We start from the raw sequence: 20,764 nt of genomic DNA, 5'->3' as shown, positions 1-20,764 counted from the left end.
TAGTCAACCTTTTTATACCTACCGCCCACTTTTGTATCTCTGTTAGTAGTAAAATTTTCTAACCGCCCACTGGTTCCACAGTAATGCGCCATGTATCGTCATCTGTGCATGCCTCTCGTGCATCGTGGATTGGGTTGGGGGGGTGGGTGCCGGCTACCAGCTCTGCTTGTCTGTTACAGCTGGGTGGTGTGGGGGGAGATGCACGAGCTATTCTGGGATGAGTCTCTTTTGTTTGCGGTCGCACTATAGCGCCATTTAGTTTCACTTACATAACGTGAACTCAACTTATGCGTGGACGATATTTTCAGAAATTTAAATTGTCACACGAAATTTTATGAAAATCTAATGAAAATGTTTTTAAATAATGCTATGCAAATTTTTTAAAAAGTCAATTAAATTAAAAAAATTAAATTAAATTAAATTAAAAAAAGGAAAGTGCTTCAGTATCAGACAAACCCCTACCGCCCACAGTGAAAGCTGGAACGCCCACTAGTGGGCGGTAGGGACCAGGTTGACTACCACTGGTTTAGAGTGTAATGGAAATAATAATATGTACAGTATGTGGATCTGATTAGAGAAACTGAAGAATTTGCTTCAGGAAATCCAAACAAATTCTAAAACCAATTCTGAAACAGAATTGGAGATTATTTATTTAACTTGAATGAATGAGCCGTGGTGGCGCAGTAGTTAGACTGCAGTACTAACTCACTGCTCACTCCAGGAGTTCAGTTCTGACTGGCTCAACCTTTCTATCTTTTCAAGGTCGGTAAAATGAGGACTCAGATTGTTGGGGGCAATATACTGACTCTGTAAACCGATTAGGGAGGGCTGTAAAACACTATGAAGTGGTATATAAATCTAAGCGCTATTGCTATTGAAGAACCATCTTTACATTGAGCCAAGTCTCAGAGATACAATTTATCATTACATACTGTAAAACATTATTCGTTCAAAAAAAAAGTTTTTATTGGTCAAAAAAGGTTTATACAAATACATATCAGGTATGGTAAATTTTCATTTTTCTTATTCAAAATAAGAATTTTACTCAAATTTTTTAACACATACAACAGCCATATGGCAAGCAGGTGACACGAAGTAGATAAGTTTACAAATCTTACATACGCAATAAAGAAGGGTCAAGAATAAACAGAATATCGTACAAAAGAGAATAAGGAAAACCAACACAATACCAAATATCTTTATCACTTCCTAGTTTTGGATCTCAGAACTCTGGGTTCAGCCTGACCCAACTCCAGGGCCGCAACAGCGGCAGCCGCCTCCGCCCCATGGTCTATAACCTCCCCTTCTTCAATTCCTGGGTCATCTGATTCCAGGAGGGCTTTGTGTTCCTCCACGTAGGCCGTAGCCTCCGCAATTGTACTAATTTTTTCGTAATGCCCTCCCGGAAAATCATCAATCCTCTGGGATCAGCCATCTGAAGCCTACTCCCTTCTGGTACAATTTGCTTGACAAAAAGTAATATTTCTTTCTCATTTCACGTACCTGTCTGGGAATCTGCCTCAGAATGGCTATCTCCCTGCCCCTGTAAGTCAGTGCCCCACTCCTATGTTTTCTAAGAATTTCATCTCTCGTCTCTCTTCTCACAAATTTGACATGAACCTCTCTGGGAACTGCATGCGTGCATATTGTGAATTAACTCTATAAACTCGATCCACATCCCAATTCATAAAATCAACACCTCTCCCAAGAAATTCTCCCAACAATTTAGTCACAACATCTCTCAAATCTTCTTGGTCCACTTCTTCCAAATTTTGAAACCTAAGGAAATAAGACATTTTATCCATCTGTAGTCTAAGCACAGCATTGCCTGTCGTCTCCTCTCTTTTCTGCACTGCCCGCATCTCACCCTCCAGACCTTCCACTTTCTGCTTGTTTTCTGCTGAGACTTGTTGAGTATCCTTTAAATCCTTTTGGATAGTCACAATTTCTGCTCTTATTTCCGTTTGGCCTCTTTGCAAATCATCCAGTTTCTTGTCCATATTGGATAACTTTTCCAGAATTCTCTCCATCTCTCCAGCAGTTGGTCTCTGACCTTTTGCCATTTAAAAAAAAAAAATTCAAAATCCTCAGGCAAGCACAGTATCCTTGTAATTTCCTCCGGATCCACCAGGGGGCACTCACAGGAGCAACGAGTCCAGAGTACAGTTAGTCAACCAGGAAGCCGAAGGGAAGTGATGTCATCAAAATTCTCATAGTGAAGGCGGAAGCTGGACGCCACCACTGTTCCCCAGAGGAGGGGCCTCAAACCTCCCTCCTAAATTTCTCCATCACCTCTTCTCTCCAGAGCTCCACAAAACCGGTAATCTTCTTATTTTAAGTTCTCCTCTCTCCAGAATGTCTCGTGCTCCTTCCAGCCGCAGGGGAGAAAAACCCCCCCGCACTCCGGAGCACTCCACTCGCGTTTACCGATATCCCCTTCCCTTCTCCATTCCTCAATTCTTCTCCGTTCCCTGTTCACCACCAGGCTGCTGCAGTTATAAATCCAAAGCCCCGGTGTCACCGGGCACAGCGGCCCAGGCGACGACCAAAGTAATGGCCGTGGCCCGTGGCCTCCAAACCCCGCCGAGCCTAGGACGCGCCAGCATCGGTCCCCCCAGTCCTGTATGTCGGCTGGGAGACCCCTGGCGAACCGTCCGTGCGGCAGGTGTCCTTTTCGGAACACCTGGCCCCTGGGGGCCTCGGCGGCGGCCGGATTCGGGCGCTGGGGGCAGGAGAAGCCTCCAGACGACCGTTGCCTCTGGACACCGGAAGTCGTCTCTCACTGTAAAACATTATTGTAAGCAAAGCATAAACTAAGAGAAAGTCATTTTTAGTATCCAGTATGTAATTTTCCAATAACATACTAAGTTACATAAGATTTTGTTTTAGATAATATAGATTTTTTTTTTAATTTGAATTTATATCCCGCCCTTCTCCGAAGACTCAGGGCGGCTTACACAGTGTTAAGCAATAGTCTTCATCCATTTGTATATTATATACAAAGTCAACTTTTATTGCCCCCAACAGTCTGGGTCCTCATTTTACCTACCTTATAAAGGATGGAAGGCTGAGTCAACCTTGGGCCTGGTGGGACTTGAACTTGCAATGATTGCAAGCAGCTGTGTTAATAAAAGACAGACTTAGTCCGTTGAGCCACCAGAGGCCCTTTGGAACAGTGAGGGGAAAAAATCCTTCCCATGTTAATTTGGTTATGTCTTTCAGTTGCATGACATTGATTTTAACATATATTTTCATGTACATTATTTTCTATGCAGTAGAGATTGTACAAGGTATCACACACAGGCACCTTCCAACATATCTCGATAATACAACATATTTATAATAATTTCAAGAAAGTATCCCGAGATGGAATCATTTAGGATTTTCCTTGAAAGTCACTCACACTTAAATACAGGTCTATTTCAAAAATAGTTTTTAGAAAAATCTAACTGATGTTCATATTATTCAACAGGGCCTACTTACAGCTGCCATAGCACCTTCCAGTTCTTTTATTGTGGCAACAATGCTCATCAGAGCAGCCATAGCCAGAATGATGCTCAGACACATCCCGATGTAGGAAACTGGAATGAAGGTAATACAGAAAAAGGTATACAAAACTCGGCATATTAAGGTCCCTTTTGATAACTATCCTGCAGCATCAGAGTAAGTGAAGTAAAAATATATGGACATGCCCATGTTCTTTTTTTCTTGGCAAGAATATTGTTAGGATCCTCTGACTGGGACTTGTAACAGGTCACTGATCTCCTGACATTTCATGGCTTAGCTTGACTCCTTAGCTGGACTTGGTAAAATACTCGTAGATATGGATTAGCCAGATTAGAATCTTTATGGTAGCCAAGAATGAAGCCATATTCAAGAGGTGATTGGCTGTTGGTAGTGCAGGGGTGAAATTCAGCAGGTTCTGACAGGTTCTGGAGAACCGGTAGCGGAAATTTTGAGTAGTTTGGAGAACTGGCAAATACCACCTCTGACTGCCCCCAGAGTGGGATGGGAATGGAGATTTTGCAATGTCCTTCCCCTGCCATGCCCACCAAGCCACGCCCACAGAACTGGCAGTAAAAAAATTAGAATTTCACCACTGCGATAGTGAAAGGATATAAATGACTTTCATAATCTTGGAGATGAAATTATTGCATTCCTCCTTTCTGAGTTAATGGTTTTAAGTGACATTTGGTAGCCTTGACACTGAATGATGATGATATGTCTTGTAACAGCTATATCTATGATCTGGGTCCTATTTCAAGTGTGAAGAAATACAGGAGATTTGCTACTGTCTTTTTCTTTTACTTTCCAGTCTAATCTACAGACCTACAACTTCCTGATCTTTGTTTCACACATTAATTCCCAAGATAATTTCTATGAGTTAAATTCTACTAGTAAATAGAAGTATTATATGGATAGGTAAAGGTAAAGGTTCCCCTTGCACATAAGTGCTAGTCTCTAGGGGGCGGTGCTCATCTCCGTTTCAAAGTCGAAGAGCCAGCGCTGTCCGAAGACATCTCCATAAGCATGTGGCCGGCATGACTCAACGCCAAAGCCTCACGGAATGCTGTTACCTTCCACCAAAGGTGGTCCCTATTTTTTCTACTTGCAGTTTTACGTGCTTTCAAAACTTCTAGGTTGACAGAAGCTGGGACAAGTAACGGGAGCTCACCCCATTACACGGCAGCACTAGGGATTCGAACCGCTGAGCTGCTGACCTTTCAATCTACAAGCTCAACATCCTAGCCCCTGAGCCACCGCATCCCTTATTATTATATGGATACATCATCCTTTTCTTTCCAAGCTAGGAAACTCAGTGGGTCTCATAATAAAGTTCCAGTATGTGAGAAATAAAGCTACTTATTTCTTATAAATGATTTTTTAAAATTGATTTTCTAGTGAAGTTGTGGGAAGTTGGTGTTATGCAATCCGTTCTTTAACAGAGGAGAACGCTGAACATCAGTGGTGGGTTGCTACCAGTTCACCCCGGTTTGGGCGAACTGGTAGCAGCGGCGGTGGGAGGCTCCACCCACCTGCCTGGAAGTCATCAAATACACTCTGTGTGTGCACAGAAGTGGCGCGCATGCGAACAAAGGTAAGTGAAAACCGCCACTGCTAAACACTAAACTTCCATCACGATACATGGAACACTTGATCTTCATTTTGGAAATTAGGATTCTCTCTTTTCTCCATTCTCTCTGCAGGTAGACAATTGAGTTCTCAGGTCTACATTCTATTTTGTTTCATTTTCTGCTGCTTAGTGCCCTTGTTACTATAATTAGGAGGTTGGACTGGTTGGGGAAAAGGGCCCTCCTGACTCAATATGATTCTGTAGACCAGGGGTCTGTAAACTTGGCTCTTTTAAGACTTGTGGACTTCAACTCCCAGAGTTCCTTAGCTAGCAAAGCTGGCTAAGGAACTCTGGGAGTTGAAGTCCACAAGTCTTAAAAGAGCCAAGTTTGCAGACCCCTGCTGTAGACTGATGATGATGGTGATTATCCATTCAGTCCTGTCTGACTCTTGGCGATTCTATGGGCCAGGTTTCTCCATGTCTTCTGATCTTGCACTACTTCTTTGCGTTGTTCTATGCTCTGGCATTACATTACAATTTCCTATTGATCTTTTAATTATTTAAATTCAGTTTTAAAATTCAGTTACAGACAAGTATTCTATCTTGAAAATTATCTCTTCTTAGAACTGTCATTTATTTTAAGAATTCTCACCACATGTATTTACTGAATTCGTATCTTGCTTTTCCTCTTGAGGCAGTATATGAGAAAATCAACTTAATTTTACATTCTACAATAACTTCTCTATAAACTAAGTTTGGATTGAGAAAGTATAGTGAACCAAGAAAACTCAGTGTGTTTTGAAGTTGAGGGAGTATTTGGAATGTGGGTCTCCCCAGTCAAAGTTAACATCTTAACTAACTCCACCAATTAAATTTATCATTTGTTCATTGACCAAGAAATTTATTAGCTGATCAGTATAAGATTAAACCAATTGAAGCTAGAACCTAACTGAAATAAATTATATTTTTTTCCATATAAGGAATTTAAATCATAGAAATTTAGATCATGATCAATCTTTAAAATAAACAAATGCCAAATAGAACAAAATTCCTATCTCATCAGTGAAATAAAGTACTTTTAATTTTGTAATCCAGTATTAGAAACTGAATCTTGAATTTCCCAATACTTACCAATAGTATGAAAATTTCTGTAATAGGAGTTTGTCTCTGAAGAAGCAGAATTTATAACAATGAAGTGTTTCCCACTGTGGGTGATAATGGCCAGTATGCCAACTGATACTCCAAGTAGCTAAGAAGAGAAAAGAGGCATGTTTATAAAGTTGGAATGAGGACTAGAAAAAGCCAAGTTCAAGTCAATATTTATCATGACATACTTAATTAAATAATTAAAAACATGGATATAACTGTTTGGGTTTTATTACCTATATAGGCTGGCGGGGAGAGGCAAGTTAAGACTAAGTTGGGATCAGCATATCAAAGAGACAAAACTACAGATAACCACCATAGAGCAGCAGAAATACAGAAAGTTTGTTGCTACCATCTAGTGGTCATTTGCAAATCTCCCCTATTGATCCCAGTCAAAAACAACACAACACAACACAACACAACACAACACAACACAACAAATCCAGGAAATATAAAAAGTGTCAGTTCGGCATTGGCTCATCAATTCTCAAGCAACATACAGCTTCCTTACTTATTCGTAGTTAATTCAGAATATGAGTTTGGCTACTTGCTTCTTTCATAGTCTCTCACAATGGAACTGGGCAGAATAAAATATTCACTGTGATTCACAAGTATTTCCCTATTCCCACTCTCCACTTAAAAAATAATAAGGATGAGCAAAGTTTATCTCTGTCCCTAACAAAGTAGTAGAACAAGATGGCGGGAGAGGCAAGTTAAGACTAAGTTGGGATCAGCATATCAAAGAGACAAAACTACAGATAACCACCATAGAGCAGCAGAAATACAGAAAGTTTGTTGCTACCATCTAGTGGTCATTTGCAAATCTCCCCTATTGATCCCAGTCAAAAACAACACAACACAACACAACACAACACAACACAACACAACAAATCCAGGAAATATAAAAAGTGTCAGTTCGGCATTGGCTCATCAATTCTCAAGCAACATACAGCTTCCTTACTTATTCGTAGTTAATTCAGAATATGAGTTTGGCTACTTGCTTCTTTCATAGTCTCTCACAATGGAACTGGGCAGAATAAAATATTCACTGTGATTCACAAGTATTTCCCTATTCCCACTCTCCACTTAAAAAATAATAAGGATGAGCAAAGTTTATCTCTGTCCCTAACAAAGTAGTAGAACAAGATGGTGCGGGGGAGAATCAACACACAATTCAGAAAGATAACATAGTCCTCTGCCCAGCTCAATAAACTACAGGTAGTCTTCAATTAACAGTGGCAGCTGGGTTCAGATCTGCCATTGCTAACCAACATGATCATAATGCATGGCCTCACACTTAGAACTCTGGCATTCCTGATTGCAATGGTTAAGCAAATCATGACAGGTTGTTAAACAGGACCTCCTCACATGATCATCAGTTGTGACTTCCTGCGGCTCCCCCATTGACTTTTGACCAGCAAAAAAAAAGTTGCAAATGATTGTAGGATGCTGTAATGTCATAACTGCAAGCTGGGTGTCAAGTACCGCTACTTGGATCATGAACATATGATCTAGCGGCACTGCAACAGCCAAACTCCGAGGACCAGTCATACACTTGTTCAGCATCACCCCAAGTTTGAATGGTTCTAAATCAATAATTGTTAACAGAGGCTAACTATAACACACTGGTACCTGAGCTGAATTGATGAAGTGTGATTTGGTTCTAGGTGCTTAGATTCTGCTTCTATTTTTTTATTCCAATAAAATAGATAATTCAGTTTGGTTTGCAGGAGTGCTGCGGCTTCTTCTGAAATATTCTGATGAGAAGGGAATAAACAGGATTTGCTTAGTTTTATTTCTGGACCATAAGAAAGGCTGAGCGCCAAAGAATTGAGGCCTTTGAACTCTGGTGCTGGAGAAGACTCCTGTGAGTCCCTTGGACTGCAAGATGATCAAACTGGTCAGTCCTAGAAGAAATCAACCCTGTCTGCTCTTTAGAAGCCACATCCTGAAGATGAAACTGAAATACTTTGGCCACCTAATGAGAAGGAAGGACTCCCTGGAGAAGAGCCTAATGCTGGGAAAGATTGAGAGCAAAAGAAGAACGGGAAGACAGAGAACAAGGTGGCTGGGTGAAGTTACTGAAACAGTAGATGTGAGCTTAAATGGACTCCAGGGAATGGTAGAGGACAGGAAGGTCTGGAGGAACGTTGTCCATGGGTCAGACACGACTTCGCAACTAACAACAACGACTTTTATTTCATGGGATATTCAGGATTGTGGACTGGGAGAAATTTGCCTTGGGGAATATTTGAGGGGGGAGTTTTTTAATGGGGCTGAAAAGAACTTCCCAGTCTGCTTCCAGGACTGAAATCAGAAGTTACCAACTTTTTTTTACCCTTCACAGTGTGGGAAGGAATATATAGAAAAGCAAGATTATCACAAGGAGAGGAAGTCTTTAGAGAAAGAAGTTACTAAGATTAATTATTTCAGGGGGCAAATTTCCAGGACAAAAAGCCAGCCCCTTCACTGGGTCTTTCAGTTCTGGCATGTAGACACCCTTGGAAACAAAGCATTGGGCTTTGTCCACCTTTTATTCTCATTTTCTAAGAATGCCTGTGAGCTTCACGCACAACGTGCTAGCATCCAACATTGCTTTTTTCCAAAACAAACATTAAGGATCCTTAAAAGGGTCTGATGCATCAGCAAGCTGAGCAGGGGGTTGGAGGAGATGTCCATAGATATAGCAGGTTCAAGCTGGGGATCTCATCAAGTCTGTCACATATATTACAGACTGGGGCTGCAGCTTGGCTTGGACTGCCAAGGACTGCAGAGAAAAATATTGCTGAAGAAATACTCTCAATGAATCCTTATGGGAGGTGTAAGAAGTGCTTAGAATGTTGCCAATTGCTCCATTCTAAAGCTCCCTTCCTCCTGGTCACATGATCAAGAGGGAACACACACACACACCAACACACACACCAACACACACACACCAGCTGCAACACAAGTGGCGGGCCCAAAGACACATGCACATCTCACATGCACACCTCTAGATTAGGAAGAAAGAGCGCACACTCATACACAAATGCCACAGGTTACTTCTTTACATAGAACAGATTCCTTCTTTGGCCGCTGATGAAAAAGGGCTTGGAAGGAATTTCTGAAGCTACCATTTGCTTCCCCTGTTTAAGTTATTGTAAAAGTCATCCATAGCTGCATCTCCCAAGATTTATATCATTGAGCAAAATTGTTTTAAAATCTGGTGCTATATCACTTTCCATTTTTAAAAAGCCTTTACATTCGTGTTTCTCACACATAATAATAATAATACAATGCTTTCTGGGCATGTGTTTATCTGCCTCTGCACAAAGGCTGCAACGTTAAGATCTTTCTAACTTTCAAGACTACATTTCTAACTACAACTGACAAAGAGAAACCGCAAGCCACTGGTTAAAACAATATAATGCTGTGCAGCCCTGATAAGACCTTCAGCATGGTAGAATCCTTCAGTTTAAGTTCAGACTCCCTAAAACTATTCAGCACAATTAACAACTTTCATAATGAAATTACCCCCCTATTAAAATTTCAGCAGTCAACGTGGTACAAGCTACATGTGCTACGTTTTCCGTTTCATTACCATAATGAAGAGGCTGGTCACCAGCAACTGGCATTTCATCGCTCGGACCCAGGATCTCTTTCCCATGCCTTCCATTTCTTATCACTAACTATTAGAGAAGTTGCTAAAGGGACTGCCAGAAAAAGTTGCATCATTGCATCTTGGGAAATGTAGTCATAATGACGAACTGTATTTGTGGTTTCGTGTGTGTGTGTGTGTGTTTCGCTTTGGTACACTTTCATGCGACTGTTTTATTTGGATAGCTTAGAAAAAAAAAGTTCCCAGTGGCACACCCACCCTCAATTGCCATGTGCATATCGTTCCTTTCACCATAGAAGTGACTGGGATATCCAGAGGCAAGCTAGACGATCCTGAGCTGCTGGATCATTCTTTGAAAGGAAGGTGATGCAGTCAGATGTGACCAGAATGATCATTAAATTTTAGGCTGATTATATATACAGTATATATATATGTATTACCCCAAAGCTGGTCAGCCCCATGATCATTTAAGAAAAGTATGTATCATAGATAGAAAAATATTTCTGTTGGCAAATAAACCTCAATAATAAGTCAATATTTTCTTACCTAAACAGAGGAAAAGAATGACCATGGTTGAGCAAAACAAAACAAACAAACAGATAAACAAAGAGACAAACAACAGTGGGAGCAGGAGTAACTTATGACTTCCTGCCAGCTTTGCCTGTATCCAAAGTCAGAAATCACAATCATACGGCCATGGGCAAGCTAGTTTGAACATTTTGGAAACCTTAATTCCACAGGAGTAATGGATTTTTAAAACACATTCTTTAAGTTAGTGCATTTTGGGTACCTTGCTTCAAAAATTATTGCAGTATTTTGCACCATTTGGGCTAATTTGAGGGTACAATAGACAAGACACACAGAGAGTTTCAGTACCATAGATCGGGGTGAAATCCAGCAGGTTCTGACAGGTTCTCGAGAACCGGTAGTGGAAATTTTGAGCTGTTCAGAGAACCGGTAGCGGAAATTTTGAGTAGTTTGGAGAACCAACGAATACCACCTCTGGCTGGCCACACAGTGGGGTGGGAATGGAGATTTTGCAATATCCTTCCCCCAGGAGTTGGGTGGGAATGGAGATTTTGCAGTATCCTTACCAGGCCACGCCCACCAAGCCATGCCACACCCACCAAGCCATGCTCACAGAACCGGTAGTAAAAATATTTGGATTTCACCATTAGCATGACCAATGCATAAATGCTCTATAGGCATTAGTTGAATAACAGACAATTAATTGGCGTGGTCTCTAAGCATATTTTAAAAGGCTGTTTAGCCTGGTTTTTTTTATGTAAAGAACAGGATATATTCATCCTGCTGTCTATATCAAGCAGTGTCTATCTGGTTCTCTAATATATTAACATCCACCTACAGATACTAATGGAGCTGAATGTTTATAGTGATTATCGATATTCCACAACATCGGATTTCTTTTGAACAGAGGTTTGCAGTTTTTCTGTGGTTTATAACTGTTATTCAAATTAGTCATTTTAATCGTGCTGTGGATGTTTTAAGTAGTTTTCTCCACCCCACATTATGTAAGTTTTCATTAGTGTGGTGAGGTGTGAGTGCAATAAAAGAATAAATTAGTGAATAAATATTTGTCATTTGAAAAGTATTTAGAAAAGCATGAGGCATTTGCAGCTTTCATCAAACATACACTGATGCCTTTGTTGTTTTCATTATTGTTGGTGTTGGAATGCAAGAAATTTGGGGCTTGCTAAACTTCTTTGTCTAGGTGGTTGACACAGAATATTATGATACCTTCTCCAGGCGCCAGCTCTGAAGAAGAGGAAGAGCCAACTCCAGGGACATCAGATGGAGGTGAGGAAGAACATCAAGAAACTGCTGAAGACTCTGAACAAGGAGTAGAGGGGACAAACACAGAGAAGAGATCGCTGGAGGGGTGACTAAAGGGGCAACCGGATGAAGGGCCAGCTGAAGCAGGAACATGAGATGGGCAACTGCAACTGGAGACCCCTGAGGCCCCACTGGAAGTACCAGGGGTATAGGGAGGTGAACAGCGGCAGCTGGCCAATGGAGATGAGGAGGAATTGCCTTGTTCACTTGACCCACGAGCATGCAAGGCGGAATGAGGCAGGCTCAGCAGAGGTCAGGGAGGCTACTCACAAGGAGGTGGCCTCCTTCCTCCTGATGAGCTACACTGGCTAGCTACTATTTAACACAGTACCTGGAGCAAAGTGCCACTGGGAACAATTTGGCTTTTTTGTGTGTGTATTCGTTCAGCTTTCGTGAATCTGTGCCTTGACTCTGGATTGACTCTTCGCTCTTTTGGATTTTAGATTTGGCTTTTTGGAACCTTATCCCTGGATTTAGGCTTAGTGATTTTTGTTTAGACAGTGGACTTATTGACGGACCTGCAATTTGGTGGGGAGAGCCTGACGGATTTGTGCTGCACTCTGGGGAGAGTTGAACTCATTTGAGGGATTGCACTGGTTTGTGTGTGGGGGTGATGCCAGGGGAACATTAATTGGAGATGGTGAAGCACCAGTAAAGACTGCAATTTTTGAGGGTATGAGGATGTGTGGACAGGACAAATGGACAGCAATTGTATTTTACCTGCAATTTAAAGGTGAAGAAAAGAGCTTATTTTTAATGTTTAAGCATGGCCTTTTTTCACAATTTTTCTGGTCTAGTGTTAAAAAGCAGGAAACAAATTAACAGAGAGGAGAATCTGACATGTATGTCACGTAACTTCACAGTAAGTCAACAAATACATCTACAGCCAAATAACTTAATATGAAATCATCATCATCATCATCATCATCCGGGCACTTGGTACCATGTCCAATAATTTTATAAGATACACCAACAATTGCAACTTCTTGCAATAACACCAGCGGAACTGCAAAAAACTGCACTACTTGGAACATCGTACATCTTAAGAAGGTACTTGGTTGATACCTAGGACGCTGGCAGCAACCTGTATCAGCCATTAGCACCAGTCAATGGTATTTGTGATGCCTTTTTGAATGTTCAGTTGACTGAGTTTCATGTTTAATGAATAAAGTAAATAATAATAATGATTGTTGTGGGTGCGTGGTGTGGGGCTTAAATATAAAATATGGCTGTGTCACTAATCTGCATGAAAGGTCCATTCAGAGCATGCATGTTTCTGACATGAACAGCCAGATGGGATGGGGACAGACATATCAGAGTTGTGGCATCATCATCATGGTAGATAAAGCACAAATACACTCCTCCCTGCCATATGTGCATCTTTTAGTAAGGTTGTCTTCACTTGAAATGTATCTATTTAATTCAATGGGCAAACAATGTGAGCTCTCTGATAGCACATCATCATCATTGGATAAACTGCAAAAACACAATGTAGTCCCCAGATCATTTCCACAAGCATCTATATACTCTTCATTACTTGAGATGTATTCGTTAACGATAGATCAGTGTCAATTATGTCCCAAAGCAGACACTGCAAAATATAAGAACAACTTATTACCATCACCATCAACATGTATTTACTGCTTAATATATAATATATGTAATATATTTACTGATTAGTCTTCAAGGCAGCCCCACATACAACATATTGTAGTAGTCCACCTGTGAGGTCACTAGAGAATGAGTGGTTGTCTGAAGAATCTCTTAAATGTTGGAATGAACGCGACTGATGCACAAGATGAATCTTGGCCGTAAAGGTAAAGGTTCCCCTCACACATATGTACTCGTCGTTCCTGACTCTAGGGGGGCGGTGCTCATCTCTGTTTCAAAGCCAAAGAGCCAGCACTGTCCGAAGACGTCTCTGTGGTCATGTGGCTGGCATGACTAAAGCCAAGGCGCATGCCATGGATGCAGTTACCTTCCCACCAAAAGTGGTCCCTATTTTTCTACTTGCATTTTTTATGTGCTTTCGAATTGCTAGGTTGGCAGAAGCTGGGACAAGTAATGGGAGCTCACAGGAGCTCAGTAACAGGGATTCAAACCACTGAACTGCCGACCTTTTGATTGACAAGCTCAGTGTCTTAGCCATTGAGCCACCCTGTCCCTTGCATCTTGGCCATAGCTGTCACAAATATAAGAAAGAATCCATCCTGCCCTGTGATTGACCCATGCTTTTCCTTAATCCTGCAAGCTATCTCTTCCTGAGTGGCCTTCCTCCGTAGTGTGCTGCTTGCTTAACAAGCACAAACCACAAACTAACAAGTTCCTTGCTCTGACCTTAATAAGTTAATTGGCTACTGCTTTCACCTCCGAAGCAGCTTGCGCCTCACATGTTGCTGCCTGTTACTGTACTAACAAGCTCCCTGCTTAACCCTAATAAGTTAATTGATTACTGCTTTCATCTGTGGTGTGGCTTATGCCTTGCCACAATTGGTTAGCAAGGGATTCAGACTGCACTTTTGTATTCCTTCCATCCATGTCCCTTCCAACATCCAGAAATATGATTGATGATAAGGTGTCTTGCTGAGAAAATCAAAGCAGAATCAGGATGGATACATGACTCCCATTTCAGCTTTATTAAAGATCATAAAGAAGTACAGTGTTGTCTCTGTGCTGTGCCCTGATCTGAAAACTGACTAAAGTTCAGATAATCCATTCCTCAGAATTATTTAGAGCTGTAACCTGACCACTTTCTCAATAACTGTCCCTAAAAAAGGAGAGTTGGACCCTGGGAAATAAATTGTCCAGAATTGTTGGGTCTAGTAATGGTTTGTTCAAGAAGGATACACCACTTCTTCATTTTGCCTGATAGAGCCATCTCCTTCCTCAAAGAAGCCAATACTACTCTGTGGACTCAACCACATGTCATTTCCCGAGTGGCCTTAACAAAGCCAGAAAGGACATGAATCCAGTAGTGACTGGGGATCATTTTTGCAGTCTGAAGGAGTTTGTCCAATTTATCAGGGATCACAATCTCACTGCCATGCCCATTATCCAGACTTTTTCGTCTTTCTTATCGACAATAGTTAAGTCTGGAGTGGCAGGTGCTTATCTGTTTGAATTCAAAAATCCCAGAGCACTTCAGCGTCGTATTCTATTACTGTATTACTTTTATGGTCCCACCAATTCTTGCTTGCAAGCAAGTGGTATTTCTTGCAGATATTCCAATGCATCATTGCTCCTACTTTATGGTGCCTGAATACAATAAGCCTGTTTAGGTTTCCTTCCTATGTCAATTGAGCCTACCAAAGAATATTAAAGCAAACGAGACAGGAATTAGAATGAAAATTGGTGGGAGAAACAATGAATATGATGATAATTCCTGGAAAGGAGGAAGCTTGAAGGAATCACATGTTGAAGATAAAAGAAGCTACTTTGCGGAGAGACACACAAAATAGAATTGATGGATAGATAGATAGATAGATAGATAGATAGATAGATAGATAGATAGATAGATAGATACTGGTAAGCAGATAGATACCGGCAGGCAGGCAGGCAGGCAGGCAGGCAAACATGATAGGTAGATTCCCTTTAACTTAATAGCAATAGGCAATCGCAATCAAATGCAAATAGTTGTAAAAGAGGCTGAAGTAATAATGAAGTAATATATATTTAGGCATAAAAGTTGACAGTATTGAGGGCTATAATAATGAAGTAAACAGTTATTTGGAAGAAAGTAGGGAGGAAGGGAGGAAGGGAGGAAGAGAGAGAGGGGGAAGGGAAGGAGGAGGGAGGAAGGAAGGAAGGTGCATTGCATGGTATAAACTGAAAACTGACTAAACCATGAACACAGCCCCCAATATGAAAAACTAGTTACACAATTTACACTGTTGGATTTCCTACCTTTGACAATTATGTTTGAATGCAAATTTAAAAAATCAAATCTCGGTATGAAATTAATTTGCCCCCTTCTCACCAAGATACCAATTACAAAATTTTACCCCTTGTAACCTCTTAGATTTTCTTAGTGAACCAGCCAAGTATTAACACTAATATTAAATTTTACTAAATTACTGTTACTGAGTGAATCTAAATTGATTAATCTCTGTTTTTCCTTCCAGTAATCAAACAAAGGAAACTTCAGAATATTTCCACTAGAGGTCCTCAGAGATTTAAAAGAAGCAAATAATTTTTTAGAATAGATGCAGAAGGTCTTTGATACTCAGTTCAACTCTGTATAAAATAGTAAATTGTGAAACATGTCTTGTACATGTATGCATAAAAAGTATTGCCATGACATTATGCTGCAGGGGTTTTAGAAGTTCCAAAATATTCTGATAGAGACGGACCTATACTATATCTAGACCATGTAATACTCCCCTATTCACTATTCCATCCTATGCTATGTGAACATTTTAAAAATATTATCAAGAAATATGCATTTTGATTATGTTTTAAGTATGTTCTCCCAATGTAAATATTCTCTCTTAGTTATAGTTTCTGTGTTACCCATCCAGATGGCGAGAAAGAAAAAGAGAATGAATGGGAAAAAAAGGAAAGAAGCTAATGCTTTAAGATTTTTTTAAAAAAAATGGGGCACTGTATTCCCCTTTATTATTCTTTTTCCTTTAGGCTTCTGACGGATGGAGGTAGAAAATAAGATGATAGCGTGGTGACGTCACTAGAGATAGTGAAGCAGAAACGTGCTTTTTAAAAAGTTATTTTTAACATTCAAACATGCCAGGTTTATTTTGTTTCTTCTACACACACCTCCCCCATCACCCCTTGTCACTTCTGCCAAAAAATTTCAGCAGCATAATCTTCTTCAGGTCAAAAGAATGGGTCATTCTGTGTATCAATGGGTCATGCGTTGCCTACTTCTGGTTTCAACCCAAACCAAAGAACCATCCTTTGCTTCGAGGGATGCCAATCAACCTAAGGTATTATATAACCCCAAAAGATATCTAAATTAGAGTTTCTATTTGTGACTTCTATTAGAAAAAAATGAACGATAATCTACAGCGTTCTCTTGGTCTGTGCTCCTGAGCCTATTATGATCCTACACTTAAAGACATGTCCAGTATCAAGTTGGGTGGGAAGCTAGTACCTTGGAGTAAATAATCTTCTTAAGACAATAAAGAAGGCACAGCTGCAGAACTTTGAGAACAAACCTTGGGGCCATGAAATGGGAGGTTTCTTGGGGTGAGAAGATCAAGTATTATCATAACCTACAAGAGACCTTGCCTTCTGGCTGTGTTCACTTATCCTCTTCTTTTCTTTTGTGCTATAAGGAAGGGGAGCCAAAACCTTAGAAAAAGATAGGCTGTTGCCTGAAGTAGCTCAATAGGGATTTTTCCTCCTCCACAAACATTGCCAGCATCTCTTTTTCTAATGATGGCCATAACATATGTCAATTATAGTTGGGAAGAACCTGCTTTTTAAGTAAGAGCCTTGAACGCACAAGAATTCCCAAATTATATACCAGTTCATTTTTGGACAAGAACAAAACTATCAAGGGCTAAAATTGATATTGTCACAGAATCAGTTGACATCTGAACTATCAGTCATTCTGTCTTGCTGAGGTTGAATGTCAGGTTGTTTCTTCCTTTCTAGATCTTTACAACCTCCAGATACCAGGTCAAGGATTCAAGTGCATCTCCTGACTGGTCTAGGTGAAAGACTTGTATAATTAGCTTCTTGATGATGTTAAATAAGATAAGGTAGAGGGTTGAGATGGTGGGGTGGGATACCTTAGACTGGGGTAGTCTAAGAGTCCTCCTTTCCCATTCACTTGAATGAAGGGAAAAGGGACTAATATCCTCTGAACTCCCCTCAGAAATTAATTTAGCCCCCCACTATTCTGGCTTTCAGAAAACTCCTGAAAAATTAGATAGTCTGGAAGACCTACGATGAGTTGTATGGTACCAAGTTTGATGGTGGATCAGGGGTGAAATTGTTCCCGGTTCAGACCAGATCGCCTGATCCGGTAGCGATGGCGGCGGGTGGTTTGGAGAACTGGTAGCAAAAATCCTTGGCCCCCCTTTCCCCCCCGCATGCCCAGCTGAGCCGCGCGATCATCAGAGGTTTTTTTTTATTTTAAAAACATTTTTTGGGCCGAAAAAATGCTTTTAAAAGTAAAAAAAACAAGCCTCTGATGATCGCACGGCTCAGCTGGGATTGTCAGAACCCTTTCAAAGCATTTTTTCTACAAGTCTTCATCCCAAGAGGCTGTTAATAAAAAAGCTTTGAAAGGGTTCTGGTGATCAGACAACTCACCTGGGATCGTCAGAACCCTTTCAAAACATTTTTTCTACAAACTCTTTAGCCGAAGAGGCTGTAGAAGAAAATGTTTTTAAAAGTAAAAAAAAAAAAAAAAGTTGGCCATGCCCACTCAGTCACATTACCTCACCACCACCATCAAGCCACGCCCACAGACCCGGTAGTAAAAATTTTTACATTTCACCCCTGTAGTGGATGTTATGTTTTGACTTTAAGAATTTTAGAATGTTATATATTTTTGTTCTTACCACTGACCTTTTTACTTTTGCTTATAATTTTTGTGAACTGCTAAGATTCTTGCTACTGTACCAAGGTTAAATACCAAATTATTGACAAGCAAATTTTGTGTATTCCATTTTAAAGTGTTTTTAGAAATTAACTGATTATATGCCATCAACGTGGGATGCAGTGGCTCAGTGGCTAAGACGTTGAGCTTGTCGATCAGAAAGGTCGGCAGTTCGGCGGTTTGAATCCCTAGTGCCGCATAACCGAGTAAGTTCCAGTTACTTGTCCCAGCTTCTGCCAACCTAGCAGTTCAAAAGCATATAAAAATGCAAGTAGAAAAATAAAGGGACCACCTTTATTGGGAAGGTAACAGTGTTCCATGTGCTTTTGGTGTTTCATGTGCCTTCGGCTTTAGTTATGCTGGCCACATGACCATGGAGACGTCTTCGGACAGCGCTGGCTTTGAAATGGAGATGAGCACCGCCTCCTAGAGTTGGGAACAACTAGCACATGTGTGCGAGGGGGGAACTTTTACCTTTTATGCCATCAACTCACTTTTGACTCCTGGTGACTATAGATAAGACAGATTTCTTTTCATGATAATCTGTCCCTAAGGCAGTCTTTCAGAAAAGGCTTTTATAATATTTAGTTTTAAAGTAGGTTCTCCTGAGGTAGGGGTCAATTCCGAATTTTCTATATCAGAATAGGAGTACAATAGGATTTATGCTTTCCATTGTACCTAGAAATTAAGATCACTTTCTATAACAGGGGTGACAAACTCAAGGCCCGGGGGCTGATCTGGCCCGCGGGGTGCTTAGAACTGGCCCGCAGTGCCTCTGCCAGCGAATATGGAGCTCAAGAGGGCTGCAGGTGGAGGGTTGCAGGAAACCATCGCAATCTAAAATGGAGCTTCTGCCAAGGGTGGCAGAGGGTTGCAGGAAATGGAACTCAGAAATTTGTTTTCTCGGGCAGAGCGCTTGGGCCACCACAGGTGCCCCTGATGCAAGTGACATCAAGGTGGCCACGCCCATCCTGGCCACGCCCACCCTGGCCAACTAACCTGATGCCGCCCTCAATGCAATCAAGTTTGACACTCCTTTCTATAAAGATATAGGCTTTTCGGGGCGGGGTGGGTGGGAAGCGCGCCATGTCTCTTAATTCTTCCCTGACAGAAAATGTTCTATTTCTTGTTATCAAAGTTATACTTGATATGATACACACCTTTGTATTAAAGTCTTGGCCTTTAATTTTTGAAGAAAACCATAGCTGAGTAAAGATTTTGTTCTGGAGAAAATGTCCTCTTTTATTTGAGGGCCGCTTGCATTTCTTGTGGCAACATTACTAAGGGCTTGAAACTTTGGGGAATTCTTCTGGAACTGAGATGAAAAGAAAAAATAATTTCACACCAGACATTCATTGTAGACAGCCAAGGAAGTCAAGGGTTGAAAAAACTCCTCTTTTCCTGCAGAAACCAGTCTCAGAACAGAGCAGATCATTGCAGGGGGTGTTCCTCTGGCTCCTTGGCATTGAATCTTTCACCTACTGGCTATAATATGGTTATACGCGCTTTAGAGTTTGCCTGCTAGAAAGAATAAAAGTGATTCACTATAAATCATCAAGTTCCTTTTTCCTCCCGCAGAACACACACTAACTAAATTAATTAGCCTAAGCTCCCCTTCACAATCACAATTACTCGAGAACAAAAAGCCCCTACAACTCAAGCCTACATTCTCTGGTGCCTCACAAGGATGCATTGTGAAACCTGATTAACATGCATTAGCAGCTTCGCACAATCAAAGCTAAAATAAACTTTTAAACCCAGGCCCCGCTCTTTCTGCAAGAAGGGAAGAAGCGGAAGGGGTTGTGGAGGAAGAGAAGGAGGGAGAAAGGCTGTTAGAGGTTGCCAGGATTAACATTCATGATGGGACTCCACCGTGAATGGAAGCAAAGTTTGACTGTGGCTTGCTTAAAAGAGAGCAAGCTAAGAGACGTATCCCTCTTCACACATACAGACACATCTCCCACAAAGCAGGGAGGGAGGCTAAGTGGTGAGGTAGTATAAAGGTTTTCAGAATGTATCCAGACAGTTTCAAAATAGTTTTGAAGGGACTGAATGGGATGCCAAGGAAAATGGCTTGAAAAATCTTTTGAAAATGTTGCCCACAAAGTCTTCAGTTTTTTTCTTCCTTCCATTTTTTCCCCCAAAATTTTCCACAGATATGTATCTGGTAGGGAAAAAAAGGCTAAAGAAAATTCAAGCAATTACACTTAAGAAATAACAACATACATAGGTAGAATTGCTGAAGGAATTTTGTAAAAAAAAAAAGGATTTGAAGTGGAAATGTAAGAAATAAATTTAATTTCATTTTTTTAAAAATGAATGCTTCTTTACCTCTGCATGATGTATCTCTGGCATATAAATCCAATGACTCACTCAGTCCATTTTGGGATTTATAGTTTCCTTATACCACAGCATGATAATAATACATTTAAATTTTTAATCAAAACAATTCATTTCTCTTACAAAATAAGGAGTGCAGTAGGAGCCAAAACCTCCTTCCCTCTCCCAAATTTCCATTTGGAACTCA

At 40.7% G+C, this 20,764-nt stretch overlaps 1 protein-coding gene across 1 annotated transcript in view; it reads right to left on the bottom strand.

Annotated features, from left to right (window-relative positions):
* Positions 1 to 9,874, bottom strand: part of TSPAN32 (tetraspanin 32) — a 47,908-nt gene extending 38,034 nt beyond the window's left edge. Inside the window, exons 1-3 of the mRNA XM_058158029.1 lie at positions 9,801 to 9,874; positions 6,206 to 6,323; positions 3,484 to 3,581 (exon numbers count right to left, since the gene is read on the bottom strand). Coding sequence (XP_058014012.1) covers positions 3,484 to 3,581; positions 6,206 to 6,323; positions 9,801 to 9,866 — 282 coding nt within the window. The 5' untranslated portion in view covers positions 9,867 to 9,874. The remainder of the gene's footprint in view (positions 1 to 3,483; positions 3,582 to 6,205; positions 6,324 to 9,800) is intronic.
* Positions 9,875 to 20,764: the final 10,890 nt, after the last annotated feature.

This window comes from Ahaetulla prasina, chromosome 1 (assembly GCF_028640845.1).
Source record: "Ahaetulla prasina isolate Xishuangbanna chromosome 1, ASM2864084v1, whole genome shotgun sequence".
Lineage (NCBI taxonomy): Eukaryota > Metazoa > Chordata > Lepidosauria > Squamata > Colubridae > Ahaetulla > Ahaetulla prasina.
The sequence above is the reverse complement of the archived record's forward strand: the minus strand, read 5'-3'. Positions and strand labels throughout refer to the sequence as shown.